The following is a 23,725-nucleotide window of genomic DNA, read 5'->3' as shown; positions in this document are numbered from 1 at the left end:
TTAATCGTCGTCGTCGGCAGCCGTCTGTCTCGAGAGACGATGGTGTAGCTTCTTAAGAGTCTATCTGCACCGCCGAGAATGGCTGTGCAGTCCGACTCGGGAGTGACACGGCATCTGTCTCCTCCCGTGTTAAATCGACATCTTGCGATGACGCTGGAGTGTCCTCTCCAGTGAAGCTGAAGCTACAGAGCATGGGCAGGGTGATATGGAGGGTCTGCTGTTGCCCATGCAGCAGACCCCCCCTCTCTTTGCAGCTGAAGGGTCCAAGGGAAAGACGGAGTCAATACAGCTTGGCTTCAGGTGCGCCGCAGGAGTTGCCGGTGTTGATTACAACGTCCAACCGCCTTAGGGACTCCGGCTCCGGATTTTCTGTCGGGGTTTACTCCCCTAGCCTTTCCCCTGAAGAGGTATGCCGCAAGGCAGCGGAGGTTTTTTGGAGTCAGAGTTTTCCTTCTCTGATGTGCCCTGACTGGAAGATCGAACCAGCGACACTTAGCTCGCAGGCCGACACTCAATCCACTGAGCCAAACCAGCCAGGGGCTTGAATTAATAACCTCTAAGATATATAGTATAATGAAGAACCATGCTAATGTTTCATGGGTTCAAAAAACAAGAACATTTCAATGCCTTCTAATAATGAAGATGGTGGAATTCTGTACAATAACCATAGGAAGAAGTCTCCCTGTTAGCCTTCTATTGTTATAGCTTTTGTTCAGTCAAATACTGTATACATGTAGACTTACTGGGAGACCTGGAGGGCCTCTTGTACCTGGGAAGCCCTGAATCATTGGTTCCCCCTGGAAAAACAAAGAAAGCTTAGTGAGTAGCAGTAGGAAGCAGTGAACATAAAGGAGATGGTTCTCTTGAGTATCTTGGGCTTGTCAGTGGGGATCCAATGAGGTATCAGGATTGGGGAACCAAATAGTGGTAAAGACTTTCCAGGCTCCCCAACAAGTAACTGTACCAGGATATCATAATTTAGAAAGCCCTTTGTGGTGTGGGAAAAACCAAGGCCCATGGCAGGGAAAGAAAACTGTCTAAAATAAAATCTCAAATGCCCAGGCAGGTTGGGAGACAGAAACATTGATCATCTCTTCTTTCCAGAGGAAGAAGTTGTACAGTGTAACTCCCTGTAATAAATTACAGGCTGCAAAAAAATATATACCAGGTTATGAGAAAAGAGTAACAATTACAGTTTGGACAGGGACATATAACATTTTAATCTGCTTTTCCCTGATATGCTAATTTACCTATATGTGCCCTGAAAAGGTTCTATAAAGTTTGGGTATGATCAGAGATGTAGGCAATCTTGTATGCTCACGAACTGTTTCCAATCAATGGATACTTCCTTTAAACTTGTAGATTGACCTGGAGCTATTGCTTGCACAAAAACAAATTAAAGGAATGGGAATAAACACCTTCCCTTGCCTGTAGGCCTTGACCACAAGCACAGGATCATAAAACTTAAGTAAACCCCAGGAAGGAAGGGAATATGGGTTACTGAAAGATATCTACAAAGCTTAACAGCATACAACCATTCAAATATACCCATATGCATACTCATATACAAATACAGATTATAGAATATCTTGGTTAAACTGGCCTAAAGCTTCAGTCTTGGTAGTTCAGGTCAGGTAAATTAGGGCATCTACTGCCACTTCGTGACTATATATATATATATATATTTTTTTTTCTTTGCAGGTTCAAATTTTAAGGACAAACAACTTTAAAAAACAATAACTCAAAAAGCAAAAGACATAGGATTTATACCCTGTGTGTCTGTCACAGTGCTTTGGGAACAACATAAGCATTGAGAAAGTTGGGAGTTTGGAGGAAAATACCTAACTATTTAATATATGTTTTAAATTATTTAGCATCTTGATAATCAGGTCTGCAAAAGTGAAACCCCAAAAATTATCACTTAAGTTCACTTAAAACCTAGGCACACTCATATGCCCATACCTAAAAGAATTCAAGTTTTAGAAAGCCTTTCATGAGAAACAAAACAAAGAAGTCTTCACCCTCACTTTCAAACAAAAATCCATTGTCCATAACCCTCTATCCTTCCAGTGCAGTGTGGTTACTTGAATTGGACTTTGATATTAATAGGAAAAAAGCTTATTAACTATTCTTGTTCTTAAATGTTCACTACCTTAGATCCTTTTTTCCCTTTGTGAAAGTCCATAAATTCCAGTTCTCTGGTAGATGGTGGGGGTCCTGCAGGGCTGGGGAGGCCAACACCACCCTGTAAGATCAAAGGGAACATTAAGCAAAGCAGAAACCACGTAGACCATTTCTCCAGAGGGCGGGTTTGTCCTCTGGATTGTAACTCACAAATAAACTGTCCATTACTTTGGCTTCTTCATCCTCACCCTTGTGTCCATCAGGAAACAAAACTATTAGTGCCAAGGGGTGGGAAGGAAACTGCAGGTTCATGGTTGCCATGGTCATGCATGAAGGGTGTTTAGAAAAGAGCAAAAAAGGGGTTTCAGTAAGGTAAATGGCCACATTTTGGAAATTGTGATCAGACTCTAATTGGTCTAATCCTTGCCGAGAGCAAAAGCGGAGGCAATATAGCCTATATTAAAACATTTGAGGTTGGATTCACCTCTTGAAGGCAGTACAATCTACATGAGGCAGCCATGAAGTGAGAGAAGGACAAAATTTAGGAATTTCTCTCGAAGCTTCCGAATTACTATACAGTTTGTATGGAGGTAAATAGGAGAATGAAGAAAGGGAGACAAAAGAGAATGGATAAATCATGTTTAAGGAGGTGAAAGAAAGGAGATAGAAGAGGAGAAGGGAGAGCAAGAGGAAGAGGAGGGAAGAAGAAGAAGAAGAGGATATGGAAGGATGGAGATAAGAAAGAAAGCAAAGAAAAGCAAAGAGAAGGTGACACAGTGTACAAATACCCAGGTGGAAGGAAAAGAAAATATATTTGAAGACAGTATATTTGTAAAACATACACATTTCACAGGTAGGAAGCAGGAAGACTACAGTATTTTAAAGGAGGAGCACCACAATAGCTTATGTGAGGCACGTGCTCATGCAGCCTGCAAGGGACCCCACCAGAGTATCCATGTGGAGTGGAAAATGCTTATTTCCAAAGGCAAAGAGTCAAGTCTTCTTACACAAGCAGACACATTGGAATACCCAGACATATTTCTTGGAGTATATGAAATGAAGACTGTATTTTGCAAAAATCTATTTACCTTGTCTCCTTTGTCTCCTTGGAAACCTAACCCCATATCTCTCTGGGGCATGAAGTGCAGGGAGGAAAAACAAATTCAATTACTAAACAAGTTCCAGAAACTTCAACTGGAATGCAGGGTTTTTTTGTTTTTGTTTTTTTTACCAGAAAGTGCATTTAATCAAACAAACCAGAATATCTCTGGGGAAACAAGAGTAGTTAGTGGTAGGATGCCAAATGCCCAAGACAAAGTATACTTACGTCAAAACCAGGGAGGCCAAGGAGGCCTGGAAGACCCTATATTAAAAATGAAAAGAAACAGCTCTTGTTAGTTTCAGCCAAAAAGAATGCGGGCATGTTGAGAGTCACTGGGGATAAGTCTTCCACCATCTTGGTATAGCCTGGCATTGGTGCAAAAAATTCTAGCTTCCTCTCCCTGAGTTTCTTTATCATCTTTCTTGAAACCTCCCAAATTGACCCAATAACCACATTCATGTTAAGGCAGTGAAGGTTTCATGCGTCATTCCTCCCAATAGGTCAATGGTGACCTTTGATGGCACTAAACCAAATTAAGGAGTGATGAGATTTCATGCACTAAAGAGAGTACAATCTGAAGCAGGGCTTTCCCAGAACCACATAAATGACTCTATGAATTTCCTATACTAGTGATGGCAAATAGGACTGTTATCAAAAAAAGAGATATGTAGCCCTGGCTAGTATGGCTCAGTGGATTGAGTGCCAGCCTGCAAACTGAAAGGTCACAGGTTTAATTCCTGGTCAGGGCACATGCCTGGGTTGCAGGCTGGGTCCCCAGTTGGGGGTGTGTGAGACACAACTGATCAATGTATCTCTCACACATCAATGTTTCTCACCCTCTCCTTCTCCCTCCCTTACCCTCTCTCTAAAAACAAATACATAAAATCTTTAAGAGGGAGAGAGAGAAAAAAGAGAGAGGTAGAGTTGTCCAAGGTGCAGTGTTGAAAAGGATTTCAAGGTGCAGTGTTGAAAAAGATTTTGAAGATTCTTCTGTGCTCAGGGTGGGTAACAGTGGTGGTAGTATGATTAATTAGCAATGTCTGTCATAGCCGAAGGGAGTGAATGGTAGCAATGGATGTGCTAGGTACCTGTCACTAGGGGCTATACTTTAGGATGACCTAGACTAAGAGACTTTGGAAGCACACAGTGGATAGTCAAATTGACTCTAATAAATAAAGACAACACATAGCTTCTTACAAGATCATTCTTCATTTTAACTCTCCAAGAATGAAAGTTGCCTTTCTCCACTAGGGGAGCCTACATTTACACAGATGTACATTAAATCCATGGCCTCCTGGGGAAAGCACTCATGTGAATTCTATGATCATATGGTAGATTTATATTACTTACTTGAAATCCTGGTGATCCTATAGGTCCTACAGTTCCTGGAGAACCAGGTGTTCCTCATGGGCCCTAGAAAGGCAAGTTTTTACCAGTCAAAAAAGCAGAACAGTTTCTCAAGGAAAAAGAAAATATGTGCCCACAAAAATTGCACAAGAATGTCCATATCAACTTTATTCATAATACTAAAAAATTCAAAATGTCTCAGGTATTCATTGATACAAGAATTGATAACTTGATAAATGAACTGTGATACATACATACAGTGGGATAAATAGTCAATAGTGAAATGTAACAAACTACTTTTATATAAAATAATGTGGGTAAATATCAAAAACATTGTGCTGAGTGAAAGAAGGCAGACCCCAAAGGCTACATATTATATTACTACTTTTATATAATGTTCTAGAATGGGAAAAAGTGATTTAGGATGAAAAAATTAGAATAGTGGTTGTTTTGGGGTGAGGTGGGACAGGGATTGACTAGAAAGGAGCAGGAAGGAACTTTAAAGCTGATGGAAGTGTTTTATACCTTAAGAGGAGTTTGGGTTACACGAGAGTGTTCATTTGTCAAAACTCATCATATGTACACTTAAGATTTGTATATTTCATTGTATGTAAGTTTTACATAGAAAGATAAACTATAAAATTTTGAAGTCCAGCTAATGATAGTCATGCAGTTGTATTTAGAGTAAGAGTACTGTTTTCTGCAATTTGCTTTAAAATGCATAAATATAAGATGGATTGATAGATGATAGAGATGAGTAGATGGAAAGAAATTGGATAAAATAAGTATAGTAATATATTAATGGTTAGGGTGTTCACTGCAAAATTCATCCAAATTTGCCCTATATTTGAAACTTTTCATATTAAAGTGATGTAGAAAGCAAAAACTGAAAACGGAAGCAAAATAATTATATTAATATGAGATAAAGTAGAGTTCAAGACAAATAAAATTACCACAAAATAAAGAGGTGGCATTTCGTAATGATGCCATAGGTTAATTAATCAAGAAGATATAATAATCTTATATGTGTATTCACCTAATACAGGAGCTTCAAAATACATGAAGCAAAAACTGACAGAACCACAGGGAGAATTAGACAAATCCATAGTTACAGTTGAAGATTTTAACATTCCTCCATCAGCAATTAACAGAATAATTAGACAAAAAATAATTAAGCACATAAAAGAGCTAAAAAAATTATTAATTACATTGAACTAATTTTTTTAGACCACTATATCCCAAACCAGCTGAATACATATTCTGTTCAAGTTCACATGGTACATTCAGCAAGATAATTCCATGTGCTGGACCATAAAACAAACCTCAGCAAACGTAAAAAAATTGAAGCCATACAGAGTGTGTAGCCTAAATGCAATGACATTGAACTAGCGATCAGTAATCAGAAGATATCTGTAAAGTTGCCAAATATTTGGAAATTAAACAACACACATCTGAAAAGAAAAATTAGAAGAGAACATAGAAGATATTTTTAAAGTATATTTTATGATTATGTTGTTACAGATGTCCCAATATTTTTCCCTTTGCTCTCTGCTGCCCAGCACCCCTCTTCCCTCCAGCAATTCCACCCCATTTAGCTCAAGTCCGTGAGTCATGCATATAAGATCTTTGGCTTCAACCTTTCACATATTCTTAACTTCCTCCTGTCTCTTTTGTATCAAACAATTATGCTTCTTAATCCCTGCATCATTTACCCATGTTTCCCACTTCCACCTCCCAGGTAACCCTGCAAATGATCCCCATACCTATGATTTTCTTCCTATTCTGATTTGCTTAGTTGGATTTTATATTTATTTTTTAGATTCAGTTGTTGATAGTTATGAGTTTGTTGTCATTTCAGTGTTCATAGTTTTGATCTTCTTTTTCTTAAATAAGTCCCTTTAACTTTTCATATAATAATGGCTTGGTGATGATGAACTCCTTTATCTTTACTTTGTCTGGAAAGCACTTCATCTGCCCTTCCATTCTAAATGATAGCTTTGCTGGATAGAGTAATCTTGGTTGTAGGTCCTTACTTTTCATCACATTGAATACTTCTTGCCAGTCCCTTCTTGCCTGCAAAGTTTCTTTTGAGAAATCAGCTGATAGTCTTTTTTTAAAGTTTTTTAAAATATGTTTTATTGATTATACTGTTACAGTTGTCCCAATTTCCCTTCCCTCTGCTCCCCTACACCTGGTGGTCCCCTCCTTTCAGTCCCTCCCCTTTAGTCTATGTCCATTGGTTGTGCATATAGTTCTTCTCAACCTCTTCCTGTCTACTCCATTCCCTCCTACTATGCTTCTTAATTCCTGTACTATCTCCCTCCCTCTCCCTTTTCCCCCTCCCTGCTGACCTCCCCCCAGTATGTTCCCCATATCTATAGTTCTTTTTCCACTCTCATTGCCTATTTAGTTTGCCCTTGTTTCAATTCCTTAGCTTCTGTTGTTGGTTCTTGTGATGCAGTTTTCATTTTAGTGTTCATAGTTTTGATCCTTCTTCTTCTAAACCAGTCCCTTTAACATCTCATATAATAGTGGTTTGGATCTAATGAACTCCTTCAGCTTTATTTTGTGCTGGAAGCACTTTCTCTGCCTTTCTGTTCTGAATGACAATTTCTCTGGATAGAGTATTTGTGGCTGTAGGTTTTGGATTTTCATTACTTTGAATATTTCTTGCCAGTCCCTTCTTGCCTGCAGGGTCTCCCTTGAGAAGTCAGCTGATAGTCTAATTGGGACCCCTTTGTACATGATTCTTTTCTTCTCTCTTGCTGCTTTTAAGATTCTCTCTTTATCTTTAATTTTTGACAATTTGATTGTAATGTATGTGTCTTGGAGTGTTTCTCCCTGGGTCCAGTTTTTCTGGAACTCTCTGTGCTTCCTGGACCTGTAAGTCTATTTTCTTCCCCAAGTTTGGAAAGTTCTGCTTTATTATATTTTCACATAATTTTTCAATTTCTAGTTCTTCTTCTTGGCCCTCTGGCAATCCTATAATCCATATGTTCCATCTCTTATAGCTGTCCCAGAGGTTTCTGATCCTCTCCTCACTTTCCTTGCTTTCTGTTTCCTCTTTCCACACTGGTTGACTGTTCCTTCTCTATTTTCCGGTTTGTTGATTTGATCTCTGGATTTTATTCTCTCACCGCTTGTCTTGTATGTGATTTTGTTTTTTTCAGTATGAGTGGTTTTCAATCCTTTCTCATCTTGTTCCAAATCTTTTGTTAATTCTGTAAGCCACCTAATGACTATAGCTCTGAATTGAGCCTCTGAAAGGTTTCTTATTTGTTTGTCTGTCAAATTCTTCATCTGTTGCCTGGTGAGCTGTGTCACCGGGATTTCTATAGTTGTCTGCCTCGTTTTGACAGATTTGCATTTTGCTTTGCTTCTGGGGCAGGCTATAGGGGGCGGAGCCTGTGTACTTGTCACAACCCGGTGACCTGCGGCGATCCGCAACCTTTTTTGCAGCACTGTGTTGCTTTGTCATCACTACCCGGCAACCGGCAGCAATCCGCAACCTTTTCCGCTGTACTGTGCTGCTTTGTTGTCACTACCCGGTGACCCGGTAGTGATCCACAACCTTTTTCGTGGCACTGTGGCACTTTGTGTGGGGGCAGAGATCCAAGATGGATTTCTGCCGTTATTCTCCGCTGGGAGACTGGGATCCATGTCCTTCCACCCTCTGGTCTCGCCATCTGAGGCAATGCGGGAGCTGCCTTTCCCAGTGTTGGGGTCACAAGCTGCTGCGGCTCGACTGCTGCCAGGATTGCTCCCTGCCGCTGTCCCTGGTGCTACCGCAAACAGCACCGCCCGATTTGCTCTTCCTACCTGTCCAACGAGCACCGCTGGTTTATAACTTCGTATGTTGGACTTCTGTGTAGTTTTATTTTCTGGAATTTCTAGTTATTTTATGTTTTGAGGTAGTTGTATTCTTTTCTAGTTGTAGAGGGAGACTGAGTATGTCAGTCTAAGCCTCCATCTTGGCCAGAAGTCTTCAGCTGATAGTTTTATAGGCACCACTTTGTAGGTAACTCTGTTTTTCTCTTGCTGCTTTTTAAGATTCTCTTTTTATCTTTTACCTTTGGCATTTTAATTATGATGTTTCTTGGTGTGGTTCTCTTTGGGTCTAGCTTGTTTGGGACTCTCTGTGCTTCCTGGACTTGTATGTCTATTTCCTTTACTATATTTGGGAAGTTTTTCTTCATTATTTTTTTACATAAGCTATCAATTTCTTGCTCTTGCTCTTCCTCTTCTCCTTCTGGCACCCCTATAGTTCGGATGTTGGCACATTTGAAGTTTTCCCAGAGGTTCCTAAGCCTCTCCTCATTTTTTTTTTCAGTTCTTGTTTCCTCATTCTGTATTGGTTGGGAAATTATCTCTAAGAGAAGCTATGCAGCAAATATAATTATTCTACAAATTTAATTAACACACCATCTAAGCCAATGTGGTTTAGCTCTAGGGGATTAGATTCCCTTGGTCCTTACTCATTCATCTCTGTTTGCATGTGTGCTTGCATACATCCTGTTTATTGCCTACCTTTTCTCATACTACTCTCTGCTTAGAAAGCTTCCTCCCATTGCCAGCCAACCTAAACTTCATCCACACTTCTCAGAGGCTACCTTCTTTATCTTAGATATAAAGTCTTTCATGATGTATCCTTAGGTAAACATCATCTCTTCCTCAAAGCTTTTGTGTAAATCTCGTGCCACATTGCTATTAGTGTTTCACATCCTCTTTGGGATGGGGGGAGGCGTTGGGCAGAGACTATGCCTGCATTGTCTCAGGGATCATTTATAGAATTTTGCTGAAAGTAGGTACTTAGCATATATTCTGGAATAAAGCAAGAAGAAAGGAATCCTGATACAGGCAAGAGGAAGAAAGGAGGGACTTTCCTTAAGCCACTTCAAAGAAAAGTGGTGATTATGTGGAAACTCAAGGAAAACAGAAAGCTCTTATTTATACAAATCATGACTTTTCATGAACTCACTGTTACTTAGTGTCCCTAAAATAATTTTTGTACAGAATACTTTTTAAAAAAGAGTGTTCTACTTTTGCTTTACCCACAGCACTCTGAACACACAGAAAACACTTAGTAAATCCTTGCTGAATAAAATGCAAAACCCTTTTGCTTGGGAGCATGTACTTTCCTGGCCTAAAGGTCTAAAAGCCTGCCTACTGTGTAACTTTGAGGTGGACAGTCCATCTTCTCAGTGCATTCTCTTCTGGAAAATGTCAATAGTGTGACCCATTCTACCTCAACTCTCTGGATTTTCCTTGAAAAGTTCTACAAGGGCCTTCAAATACCACAAGGAAGAATAAAAAGGGACAATTAGTAACTGTTGACTAAACATTGGGAGCTCATCACATAAATAGCAACTTACAGTGATTCCATCTAGTAAGGGCAGTCCAGGATCCCCCTGAGAAACAGACAAAGGTAGGACACTGAAGAGATTAATAAATCAAGCCTGTTGTATTTTATAGAAAACTGACCTAAGATACATGGGTATAAAAATGCATTGCTAAATCGTAGGCCTCTTCTGTCAAGGTCTTGTGTTTTAAATAATGTATGAATTGGATATACTCAAACATTTACTTTTTACCTAAGAAAAATATGGACTTTAAAAGGCAAATATTATAGTCTTGCTTGAACAAAATTTCGTATTTTACTTGGATTAATTAATTTTCACATTTGCAAGGAACTTAATTAAAAACTGCTTCTGTGGACTGGTGTTTTTCCTTCTCATTTCAGAGAAAAGCAAGCTACCTTCCCATGTGCCCTTATCCCCAGAGAAGTTATGCCCATATGTAAACAATGCAAATCAAATATTTCAAGGGAGAATCAACAGAGTAGTCTCTGATTATTTTAATTACTTTGTAACATCTTTTATTTTTTAATATGCTTTATTGATTATACTGTTACAGTTGCCCAAATTTATTTTCCCTTTGATCCCCTTCACCCAGTGACCCCCCTCCCTCTAGTTGTCCCCTCCTTAGTCCATGCCCATTGGTTGTGCATATAGTTCTTCTCAACCTCTTCCTATCTGCTCCACTCCCTCCTACTATGCTTCTTAATTCCTGTACCATCTCCCTCCATTTCCCACATTCCCCCTCCCCACTGACCTTCCCCCAATATGTTCCCCATACTTATAATTTTTTTCACACTCTCGATGTCTACTTAGTTTGTCTTTGTTTCGATTCCCTAGCTTCTGTTGTTGGTTGTTGTGATACAGTTTTTATTTTAATGTTCATAGTTTTGATCCTCTTTCTCCTAAGCAAGTCCCTTTAACATTTCATATAACAGTGGTTAGGATCTGATGAACTCCTTCAGTTTTACTTTGTCCTGGAAGCACTTTCTCTGCCCTTCTATTCTGAATGACAGCTTTGCTGGATAGAGTAATTGTGGTTGTAGGTTTTTGCTTTTCATTACTTTGAATATCTCTTGCCAGTCCTTTCTTGCCTGTAGAGTTTCTTTTGAGAAATAAGCTGATAGTCTTATCGGGACCCCTTTGTACATAATTCTCTTCTCTCTTGCTGCTTTTAAGATTCTCTCTTTATCCTTAATTTTTGACATTTTGATTATAATGTGTCTTGGTGTGGTTCTCCCTGGGTCCAGTTTTTTTGGAATTCTCTGTGCTTCCTGGACCTGTAAGTCTATTTCCTTCCCAAAGTCAGGGAAGTTCTGCTTCATTATTTTTTCACATAATTTTTAAATTTCTAGTTGTTCTTCTTCACCTTCTGGCAACCCTATGATTTGGATGTTTGCCTGCTTATAGCTGTCCCATAGGTTTCTGAGCCTCTCTTCATTCTCCTCATTTTTCATTTCCTCTTTCTGCACTGGTTGACTGTTTATTCCTTCCCTATGTTCTGATTTGTTGATTTGATCCCTGGTTTTCCTTCCCTCACCACTTGTTTTGTGTGTATTTTCATTCATTTCAGCAGGACTAGCCTTCATTCCTTCCCCATCTTGTTTAAGATATGCTGTTAGATCTTTAAGTTTTCTTATAACCAGAGCTCTGAACTGAGCCTCAGAAAGATTTCCTATCTGCTGGTCCATTAGATCATATATTTGCTGTCTGGTCAGCTGTATGATTGGGGTCTCTATCATGATCCTTGCCATCCTGGCAGTTTGTGTTTACCTTTGTTTCCTGAGCATGGCTGTCACATCTCCTATGCTATAGGGATCGGAGCCATGTGCACTCGTCACTACCAGGGGACACTTCTCACCACACTGTGGTGCTTTTTGTGGGGACAGGGGTCCAAGATGGATTCCTGCCATTCACTCTCCACTGAAAGACCAGGAACCTCCTTCTCCATCCCCATGCCCTCCAGCCCTCACAGTCCGAGGCAATTGGGGTCTGCCTTCCCCGGCATTGGAATCACAAACTGAAGGGTTTGGTCTGCAGCTTGGGGTGCTCCCCAGACACTTCTCACTTCCCCTTAAATATGGGTGTCTTTGCTTACTGCCATCCCGCCACCTTCACCACAGCTGCCACCACCAGCACAGCTTGACCTCTCCGCTCTGGCTTCGCCCCTCCTACCTGTCTGGATGAGCACCACTTCTTTATAACTTCATATGTTGGGCCATGTAGCTTTATTTTCTGGAACTTCTGGTTATTTCTGGTTTTGCAATAGTTGTATTCCTTCTTAGTTGTGGAGGGAGATGGAGCGTGCCAGTCTAGGCCTCCATCTTGGCCGTAAGTCAATTTGTAGCATCTTAAGTCATTGTATGAATCTATGATATAACCATTTTGTAGAAATTGCTGTGTTCCACTGGGTCTAGGGTCTCTTTGATTTTTGGCCAAACCATGTAATCAATGTTTGCTATGACAATGGCCATATTTGGATACTTTCTAGTCTTACTGCACTTGGTTTATGGTAAAAAATAAGCTCTCTGCAACATGAAAAGAGCACTTTCTGGATTTTTAGCTCTTCATTAAACTGACTGTGTGACTCTGAGCAAGTCTTATAGCCTCAATATATCTGTTTTTCTATCTGTAAAATGAGCAACATGAACCTAACAGTCATGAGGTGTTTTCCAAGTCTAACATTCTATCTTCTGCTATGGCATCTGTAGCCAAGAGTTCAAAATCTGTACCTTCTTCAGTTATTATCAACCCCCACCCCATCATTCCCTTCCAAAGTAACTTCCAATGTTCTGGGCTCTGTGCATGGATGGAACACAGAAAGGTGCCATCCTCAGCTGAGTGAACTTGGGTACATCTTCTCCTCATGTTGGGCACATAGGTTTCAATTTGTTAGCAGAAAGATGATGGGATCCCTTCCCACTCTGCAAGTAAAATGGGGTCAATAATTTGGCAACAGAGTATTGAGGGACCACAGGATACCAGGAGCATAAACCAAGAGTTCAATCACAAGAATAAAGAAGATTTTGGTCAATCTATGAAGAGATGAAAGTCTCCAACCAGCTTCAGAGATGATGGGTATTTTTGCAGACAATGAGGGGCCCAGCTAAGAGTGATGGGCTAGTATGCAGGGACAGAAAAAGGCAGGGCCAGGATAATGGGGTGGTGGCTATACTGAGATAGGTGGAGACACACATGGCTTCAAACCAAGGTATGCAGATATCAAGGATTCTAGAGAAAACAAAAGTTATTTGCCTCCAGGAAATGTCTTGCCTTGTCAAAGGAATTGATACCCATGTAAACTGTTTGTTTGCAGATTTGTGTCTTATTTTTGGTCTAGATCCTACAAAGCAAATATCCTTGACAGTATGGTTACAAAAATTTCTGTCAATATTTCCACCACAAGAAGCTTGAGATCCTGTTTAAATCCAGTTTGGTCTGCTCCTTAAATAGAGATGCAGATGTTAGTTCTGGAAGTGTTTTTATTGGAAGTAGGGCTCAATCCAGGGGATCTTAGCTGTCTGCCTTAGAGGCTCTTACCTTCATTCCTTTGAAACTACCTTGGGTAAGGACAGGTTCACCTTTATATCCTTTATGACCAGGAAAGCCCTGTGTAAAATAAGAAAAAAAACCTGTGAATAGATGTACACACACAAAGTTTTGTTAACAGAATGATCTGATCAGATAGAGGATAAAATAGCAAGAGGCTGAAATTATGTGGCTTATTCTATGGCAAAATTGGTTGTGTTAAGGGCCAAAGTACATTCCCTGAGCAGGTGCTGTGTCTCAAAGTTGTATGCCCACCCCTCCAAGTAAGAAGTCTGTAGAGATTAGAAAGGAGGAGACTTTGAATCTATTCAGAGCAGTAAACTTTTCTTTAAAGAGACAGACTGTAAATAATTTAGGCTTTGCAGGCCACATTTGGGTTCTGTCCCATATTCTTTATCTCTTTTTTCTTTACAATCTTTAAAAGTGTAAAAACAAGCCATAGGTCAAGGGTCACGTGTGTTAGTTTGCCAACCCCTGGTCTAAAAGATATCCACAAAACTACCTTCATCTTGTTTTTCCACCACAGAACTTCAATACCTAAGAGTCCAGTGTGTCTCACTAACAGAGAAAACAGTACAAAGTATGCCCAACCCATTTATCAACCAGACTTTTACTGTCTTAGTGGAAGATGCCAGCTAATGTCTGCTAGATGTTGTCCTCGTGCGGGAAAGCCAATGTTCTTATACTTAAAGGGAAGTCAAGATTAGTATTGGTGGTAAGGCTAAATTTTTGGGACTGAAGAAGCATTGATTAAAGAATGAATTTTTTGAGTTAAAAAATTATAGATATATTAAAATAACAATGTGACCGCAAAAGCACAAACCAGTTTTTCTCCTAATATTTCTTATATCTCCTTATTTTTGTGGCCACTACTTTCATCGAAGTGTCAAAATAATATCCATTCAGGATTCATTAGGATTAGTAAGGTTCTCATTAGTAAAATACATGCCAAGTTCCTATTTAGGCTTAAGGGGAGGTTAAGGGACAGGATTAGGTTTTACACTTGTCCTTTGACTCTCAGATATTTATTACCTCCACATCTCTTTTCATCCTGTTGAGGGCAGCATATCCTTTATTTCCTAAACATTCACTTTCTTAACACTAATGTGATTTGCTCTCCTATTCTGTTGACATGGCAGTGTTTGAAGCCCTTTGTGATTCGAACAGCTTACATTATGTTGATAATAATTCTTCTCCCCCTTCCATGCTGCATATTGATTTGGTCCTTAGATGTCAAGGTCCTTTATAACAATCTGGGGCTTGTGCTTCATATGTATGTCTCACTTTCTGACATATATACTCACACTCACAATTTGATTACTGAAGAAGATGGTGTTGATCTTTCAGTAAAATGCCAATCAATAACACAGCCTTAGATCTGTCTAATAGTGTAATTTATAGCTTAATAGATCACATCAGTACCCTTTTTAGCTTAGATTATTTTAAGTGAAGTTGAGAATGGCTTTGAAATGTGTCATTTTTCTCTTTCCAGCCATTTATTAAAGCAGACTTACAAGGGCATGGTATCTATTCGAAATCCCTTAGACCCAAATATTTGATTCCTATCTGAATAAATGGAATTAAATAAAAGTGGTGACACCAGAATCCAAAAAACTGTTTTACCAATTCTAAAACCAAGGATTATTATGTGCAGGGAGAGGGAGGAAGGGGGCAAACTATATCAGTGTAGAGTAGGACTTATCAGTTATTTCTCACTGTTCATAGTTCGGGACAGATTATCCCATAATGTTGAAGAGGGGGTAGTCCTGTGCCAATAGCATACCTCTAGTTTGTGATAATGAATTATGTCAATAATAACTGTCAAAAGTCCTCTGAAGTGAGAAGATCACCCCTGGTTAATAATCACTGGTATATACCAAGCTTGCCAAACCTTTTGGGCCACTATTAGTGCTTCCATGATCTTACGTAAGCTTTCCAAATACTGCATTTCTCAATACTGTCTGATGTGGGAACATATCAAATACCCCGTGTGTACTTTGCTCTGAAATTCACTAGTATTTTAACAATATTGCCAACTGTAAACTATCATTAAAAAATAACCCTAAGTAATGTAACATGTGTACACCCTTCTGCAACTGGTTTTATTCCTTAGACTTTTAATGCTGTGGTCCTGCCAGTATAGACTCCTGAATTAGATGCTTAATGAGATACTTAGAGGGCAGAAAAAGAACACACTTGGAGGGAAGCAAAACCATTTGAAATAATGTACAAAGATCTGGCAACATACAGGTGGTCCAAGAAGCCCAGGATAGCCATCAGGGCCTGAAAATCCAACAGCTCCTTGAGTTCCATTACAGCCATTCAGGCCACATGGGCATCTGGGTCCTGGCTGTCCAGGGTGGCCCTGTTCAAAGAGAAAAGAAGGGATCAAGTCAAGCACTTTACTTTCAGTTACTGTCTGATAAGCTCTGTGGTGAGAGAAGCCAAACATGCTGCCAAACTCCGGTTCTTTGTTCATTCTCTCTGCTCAATCACCAATGCTCTCATAGATTTCCTTTATAATCAGGTATATGTTGCTGATGACATATCAATGCTTTAATATAATCTGTCCCAAAAGAATCAATGCTTTAATAGGATCCAAGCTGAAACCAAAGGGATCAAGCATGAAGAGATGGGGGGTGTTGCAAGTTCACCTTCCCTGGGTACAAAAATTACTAAGATGCAGCTTAGTTGTCTGGCAGCTGAATCACTAACAACATGCAATCATGCCAGACTTTAGGATTCCTCAGATCAGACTGGATTCTGGGCAGCGTGGCATGGCTTTCTGTATTGAAATGAGAAATGATACTGAATTTTAGTCAACAGAGCAGAAGCAGTTTCTTCAGCACCACATCTCCTGAAAGCAGCATGGTAAAAAAATAAGCTGATCCTACAATCTTAATCATATTTTGTCATTATCACTGAATGTCATGCTGTTGCTTCAGTTAGGGAACCATATCTTCTCTTCTCCATACTCACTACTGAGGCAGTTGTTTTACTAAGGTACTAGTAAGTATTTACTTATATTTGGTATGAATTCAATAATTTTCCAGAGTTTAGCTTTCTTGGTGTATGAAGCATACTTCTTTTTTGTTGGGAATATCGCTTTTTTAATGTGTCAAAAGCAAGTTGTGTGTTTGGTGTTGGGTAAGCAGCAAAGAGATGACAAGAAAGACCAGAAATTTAGATGGGTCAATAAAAGGTAGATCCCTATCCTCTTACACACACTTTTTAAATTCAAGTATGTATATATATTTAATGATTTGAGAAAACATGTCATGTGTTCAAAAGTCAACTTTTCAAATTATTAGAGGAAACAAAGTTTTATTAAATTCTTATTGAGAAAATGTTCCACAGAATTGTTTCAAATGCTAAGTCCAGAGAAATAGTCAAAAAACTTATCTTTTCAATAAACTTGCTGCAATCTGTGCCTTTTCAAGTTCACATGATTTTTACATGATCTGGGGAATTGAGATAGATTATTAGAGTCATCAACATTTTATTGTTAAATAAGATGGCTATTCTCATTTGCCCTGAAGACCTATACTTTACCTTCACCAGATCTGTGTCTTGAGAGGCTAACCTTTATTGACAGCAATGTCTAATCTCCATTTCCCTTTGTCTCCTATGTGTATTTGACCACAAGCAGAAGATTGAAGAGCAGGAGGATAAAGAGCACAGGTTGTTTGCCTCATGCCCTCCTTCTTAGGCTATAACTCTGGTGATGGCCACATTTATCTATAGCCTTAGTTGCTGTTGGGAAACCATTATTCCATGGCTCCAGGTCTTACAGGGTTCTACTATTACCATTTTTCCTTTTCACTTTGGTAACACCTTTGTGTTAGTTGCCTCACCATCCATTGCCATTCATTGTTGTTTCCCTTCATCTTGCCCATATCCTTTAAATATAACCTTCACTCAACTCTTCTGTTAACACTTTCAACTGTAGTACCCATTTATTTTTGAGATCACTTTTTTTTTCAATGCGTAGTTGCCTCTCTCGTGCCCCCAACTGGAAACCTGGCGTGCAACCTAGTCATGTGCCCTGACTGGGAATCGAACCAGTGACACTTGGTTCACAGGCCGACGCTCAATCCATTGAGCCACAGCAGCCAGGGCTCTCTTCTTGAGATCTTTTTTTTTTTTTTTTTTTTTAAAGTATATTTTATTGATTATATTGTTACAATAGTTCCAATTTTTTTTTCCCCTTTGCTCCCCTCCGCCCAGCACCCCCCTTCCCCAACAATCCCCTCTCCAAGTCCATGCCCATGGGTCGTACATACAAGCTCTCCCGCCTCACCCTTTCATATATTCTTCTTCTTCTTTTTTTAAAATTAATTAATTAATTAGTTAAATATTTTAACAATAAAAAATAACAATTCCTCCCTCTCAGACTTAAGACCCTTTACAATCTTATAAAGGACAATGGATGAAGGTCTCGAGCTCCTCTAGCTGCTTCAAGCTGGACATGGTCGTCGTCCTACCTACCCGTGGGTCAAGAAATCCCTAATAAGAGTGGGGATGTGGAGGGGAGGGTGGCCTTCCCACAAGGGGAAGGATCGTGCAGACTCCAGGTTGGTTGGCTGTCTCTGGACAACGGCATGCTTGGTTTGACAGGCTGGCATCCTTGTTGTATTCTGGGGGCAACAGGGTTAAAGGACATCATTTAATCCGTAACCACTAGATGACAAAAGACAGGTATTAATTTTTCAATGTCCCACATTAGGGAAAAGAAGGGCTTCTTTGGAGGAAGGTGTGCCAGGTACATCTCACCTGTCCAAAACCCTTTTGCCCATTATACTTATTTTGGACTGAGGGAAATATTTTAGGTTTCCCCCATCTCAGGCCTCTGGGCTTTTTCTGTCCAAGCCATTAGGATAGAAAAGAGAAACCAGTTTTAAAGTGAAGCCCACAGACCACCCCGTTCTTCACCAACCCAGCCACTTAGTTCAGCCAAACCATTGAGTCTCAGGAGGCAGCAATGCAGACAGGATTAAGTGAGGCCTATGCATACAGATAATCACTCAGGTAATGAGATTGTAGGCTTATGCCCTTTGAAAACAGAAAACACATGTTAATTTATGTAACATAACCCACATACAAGTCTCTAAATCTGTAGGACTGTCTTATCGGAAGGAAAATCCTTGTCCTTCTAATATTCACTGAACTTGCATTTCTATTCTTTATATTTTTATTCCCCCCCCACTAAAAAATTTTCTGTTTGTTTGTTTTTCCACTACAGTTGTCTCACTTTTTTTTCCCCCTCTTGCTTCCCTGCACCCTGCCCCCCCCCCACAGTCAGTCCCCACCCAGTTGTCCATGTCCATGGGTCATTCATACATGTTCTTTGACTAGACCCTTCCCCTTCTTACCCCTTCTCTCCCTCCCATCTCCCCCTTTGTTACTGTTAGTTTATTCCTTGTTTACATACCTCTGGTTCAATTTTGCTCATTTGTTTGTGTTGTTCATTAGTTTCCTGTAACAGGTGACAGCATAAGGTAATTTTCTTTTGTTGCCTGGCTTATTTCGCTAAGCATAATTCTCTCTAGTTCCAATCATGTTGTTGCAAATGGTAGAAGTTCCTTCTTTCTTTCAGTACTTATTCATTGTCATTTTCCCCCTTTGTACTCGTGTTCCTCTCTGTCTCTCTGTTTCTTCATCTTCTTAAAGCAGACCCTTTAGCATCTCTTGCAATGCTGGTTTGGTGGAGATGTATTCTTTTAGCCTTCTTTTGTCTTGGAAACTCCTTATTTCACCTTCCATTTTGAATGAAAGCCTTGCTGGGTAGAGTATTCTTGGTTGTAGGCCTTTGTTTTTCATTGCTTGGAATATTTTTTGCCATTCCCTTCTGGCTTGTAGTGTTTCTGCTGAGAAATCTGATGATAGCCTTATTGGAGCTCCCTTGTATGTTATTAGTTGTTTCTCTCTTGCTGCTTTTAGGATTCTCTCTTTGTCTTTGAATGTTGGCATTTTAATTATGATGTGTCTTGAAGTGGGCCTGTTGGGGTTCATCTTCATTGGGACCCTCTGTGCTTCCTGGACTTGCGTGACTCTTTCTCTCGTCATGTTAGGAAAGTTTTCTGTCATTAGTTTTTCAAAGAGGTTTTCTATCCCTTGCTCTTCTTCTTCTCCTTCTGGAATTCCTATGATACGGATATTATTACGTTTCATGTTGTCCTGCAGCTGTCTTAGAGCCTCTTCAGTCTTGTTCAGTCTTTTTTCATTTTGTTGCATTGTCTGGGAGTTTTTGTGTAGGTTGTCCTCCAGCTCGCTGATCCGATCTTCTGCTTCCTCTAGCCTGCTTTTAATTCCTTCTACTGTGTTCTTCAATTCAGAGATCGTATTTTTCATTTCCTCCTGGCTCTTATTGATAGCTTCTATGTCCTTTTTCATGCTCACGTAATTTTCTGTGAGTTCCTTGTAGTTTTTCTGGAGTTCTTTGAAGTTTCCGCTGAGCTCATTCAGCTTCTCCATAATCCATGTTTTGAATTCCATATCTGATAGTTCGCTCCCCTCTATTTCATTTAGCACTCTTTCTGGGGATTCTACCTTTCCTTTTGATGGGAGGTTGTTTCTCTGTCTCCCCATTTTTTTGACTCCTATTGTTTGTTGGTGCTTCTTGGAATGATCTGCACTTCCTGGATCTGCCTCTGGTGGCGTCAGATCATGTACCAGTCTGGCCCTAGGCAGCCTGTTGGAGACTTCCAGGGATCTACTGCTGTTGTCTGTCTTCTTTGATTGTTAATCTATTCAATCTGTGATTAGCTGTCAGGCTTAAGGACTGTGGGTGTGGCAGCTTAATTCCTGTAGGCAGGGCTTTTGCTTCCCCTCAGGCTGACGCCACTTGGAGGGGAATGGTCTACCCGCAGTACTGGGGATGAGTCAGCACTGGGACCCAGTCAGCTGCTCCTCCAGTTCTCCCCTCAAAGCCACCATGCCAAATTCTCCCCAAGTGTCTCCAGTCCTCTCTGCCTTCCCTCTGCTTGAGCCCAGGGTAAGTGGTGGCCAAAATATTTTCGTATGTGATCCACTTAAGAGCTCTTTTTCTCCTGCTGTTTCTCTCCGGCTAGCAAGAAAGCCTGTGGCTTTTCGCTTTTCACCGCTGATACTATTTTACTTTCCACTCTGTCGCTGTAGGCTGGGAAGCCCAGCTGGGGGTTTAGACCCTGCCCTTCTCAGGGGGAATCCCCGGCTGCTGAGCTGTTTCTCAGCCCCTTCAGCTGCCACCCGTGGGAGCCCAGCCAGCCCTTCCACGTCTCCGCACTCCCTACCGGTCACGTTGTGATGTAGCGGCCTTTTCTGTCTCTCCGTGGTTATAAGACTTCTCTCCAGCTGGTGTTCGGTTCGTTATTCCAGATGATTTCTCCAAAATTACATTGTAAATCCAGACTAGTTCTAGGAGGAAGTTAGTGTAGCTTCCACTTACTCCTCCGCCATCTTGTTTCTCTCTTCTTGAGATCTTGATCATCACTTTAAAATGTCCTAGCTAAGCTTGCTAGAGGTTATCTCTTAGTTGAGTAATAGACAAGTGATAAGGCAAGACAATAGGCTGGCTCAGAATTCGGGATCTTTTATACTTCTAGGGCCTTGGTTCTGTTTGACACCAAAACCTTTGCTTATATTCTTACCCATTGGTATCCACATTTTTTTCCCCTAAAAAGAGGTTTTTATTGCTTTTGGTCCACAGTTGGAATTTCACATTATCTCTTGTTCCCAGGTCTCCTGGGTGGGGCTGGTCCCAGGAGGGGCCTTGTGGTGAGCGTCTCTGTGCAGTATTTGGCAGGGAAGAGGGGACTAGTATGGAAGGGGCAGTCTGGCTTTGCCTTAACCACTCACAACTCCTTTGTTCTGTCTGGCCCTTAATTTCCTCACTGGACCCTTGGGAGGATCCTGGAGAAATCTAGTCCCTTACGATGCTTCAAATATCTGGGACTGTGTCCTGGCCCTCTCCCAAGGGACTTTCTTCCCAGCAGCCCCTCAACTATCCCCACCCCATCTCCTTCGAAAAAAAATTACTTTTGTTTTGTTTAAACTACTTGAAAGTTCTGTGGGTACAGGAACCACAAACTGAACAGCAGAGAAAAGAGAACAGGGGTAGAAGCAACTGGAAGCCATTTGGGGCCACTTTCCCTCCCCGCACAGGTTTCTTCTTACTCCCACATCTTGGCCCAAAGCCTGCTGCCAAATTTGCTACCTTGATATGCCTAAGCAGGGACCCCCATCCCACATGCATCTGGATATGGCCTTCACAGACCCTCAGCTGGAAGCACTTGAATACATAGAAAAACAAGATTAAAACACAGAAAAACCCAAAATCCCAGTTGGGGCAATGATATCAGGATACAACCCAGAAGGTGGGGCCTCAGTAGCCTGCATTCTCTTGGTACTAGGGGGATGGGGTATTACAGGGCATTCCCTGTGTTTGGGTGATTACCTGCTGACCCAGGAGCCCTTTTGGCCACTGGACCTTGTGGCTAGTACTTGAGGTCATATATCTGCTGGCCCAAGCCAAAGACTTGATTACTCTCATAGGCTCCTTGCATGCAGCCCATCTTCAGAGACCTGAAGGAGTTGTCACACTTTTGGTCCAAAGCTGTGTCATAGATCTGCCACTGGGTCCTGGGAACCATCCCACCTGGCTGGCACATTAATTGGTGCCTATTTAGAGGCTGATTGTTGAGTGGTTCATGGATGGCAGAATATGGTTCTTGGGGTTGTACAGATGCCTTCTTGTGCCATATGCTGTCATGCCTGACCAGCTGGCACACTTCTTGGTGCCCATCTGGAGCATGATGATGTACTGACCCATGGTCATGGTCATGTCATCAAAGTTCTGCCCCTGCTTTTCTGAGTACTTGATGCTGATGTCCATGCCACTCAGCAGTCCCTTTGTCTTGGCCTTCCCTGCCAGAGCTAAAAGAAACAGCTGTACTTGTGTCATGTTTCCACTCTCAAACAGGTCATTGGCCTCAAACAGATCCACAGAATTCATGCCATAGCTGACCATGTCCTTGATGAAGTTGGAGAGATTTTCTAGCTGGTGCCAGTTTTGAATGGTGCAGTTGATCTTGGGGACTGAGACCAGTTGCAGCTTATTCATGAGTGTGCACAGGATAATTCTATCCTTCAGACCCTTCTGTAAGTCAAGACAAATAGACAGGCCCATGAGTCCTTCAATCCAGTTGCGAACTTCTGCCTCCTTCTGAGGGTCATATCTGGACAGGAACCAGCTCTTGGTCTCAGCTGAAAGCATGTATGAAGGCCACTTGTTGAACTGCATGGAGCTCCTGCCAGTGGCAACAGCAGGACAGATGGCTTGGAGGCTGCTGGTATCCACATTTTTTTCTTGGGCCCCAATTCTTCTGTAGTTTTCTTGCATGAACTTCTGATATTTCCTATCTGCAGGATTACAGGGACATATATTCACTCTTTCCTACCTTATCTAAATTCTCTGGGATTAACACCTGACCTCTGACAGAACTGTCAGTCCTTTCCTGGTATAGGAAAGGTGGGATGGTGGATCAAGCATGTTTTGATCCAGTGAGACTTGTGCTCCAATACCAGCTTTGTTACATCCCAGCTTGAGCCTCAGTTTTCTCATCTGTAACCTGGAGATGAATAGTACTACCTCATAGGGTTGTTGTTAACATTAAAATATTAATTTATGGTTAAAATTTATGACACTAGGTTTATTACATGGGAGCTCAATAAGTGGCAAGCCTTCTTCTCTCAAGCAAGTCAGCAAAGATAAGCCACATCAAGCTCAGCTCCATCTTCTCTCAGCTCTCAGTAACACAGCATTTCTGGCACATTTCCCTTTCTGGTTATTGCTAATGATTTTACATATTTGTATGTCAGGTCTTCAAGGAAATGTAGCTTTCTGGGGGGTAAAACCATGGTTCTATATAACCAAAAGTGTCTGAACACATAGAATATGAGTATCTGCTCTATTCCAGAGAAGCAATGTTATTCAGAAACCATAGTTCAAATGAATCATTTCCATTTGGTGAGTGGTATGTGTTCACTTTCAAGATATAAATCTGGTGTGTTCATTGATGCATCTCTAGGCAGGAAAATATTTGACATTGACTCCAAGGGAAAAGCTAAACATACATTGCAAAGGACAACTTGAAAATGTCTTCTCTCAATTTATCTGAACTGAAAATATTGGATGAACATACATTTCTTGTGGGTGCCAACAGTCCCAATTCCCAGCTGTGATATCATTAAAAGTCACAGCCTTACTGCC

General features: G+C 40.8%; 1 protein-coding gene and 1 pseudogene across 1 annotated transcript in view; both read right to left on the bottom strand.

Moving 5' to 3' along the window:
- COL4A6 (collagen type IV alpha 6 chain) overlaps nt 1-23,725 on the bottom strand; it is a 349,822-nt gene that overhangs the window by 78,772 nt on the left and 247,325 nt on the right. The window contains 8 exon segments of the mRNA XM_090264056.1: nt 744-797; nt 2,153-2,245; nt 3,213-3,250; nt 3,448-3,487; nt 4,577-4,639; nt 9,946-9,981; nt 13,468-13,536; nt 15,725-15,841. Of these exon segments, the coding sequence (XP_090120182.1) occupies nt 744-797; nt 2,153-2,245; nt 3,213-3,250; nt 3,448-3,487; nt 4,577-4,639; nt 9,946-9,981; nt 13,468-13,536; nt 15,725-15,841 (510 nt within the window).
- On the bottom strand, nt 21,839-22,756 carry LOC149990999 (calponin-2 pseudogene; annotated as a pseudogene).

The sequence above is a fragment of the Furipterus horrens genome, unplaced genomic scaffold, assembly GCF_987537825.1.
Source record: "Furipterus horrens unplaced genomic scaffold, mFurHor1.1.pri manual_scaffold_17, whole genome shotgun sequence".
Taxonomy (NCBI): Eukaryota; Metazoa; Chordata; class Mammalia; order Chiroptera; family Furipteridae; genus Furipterus; species Furipterus horrens.
This window is presented reverse-complemented; position numbering and strand designations above follow the sequence as displayed.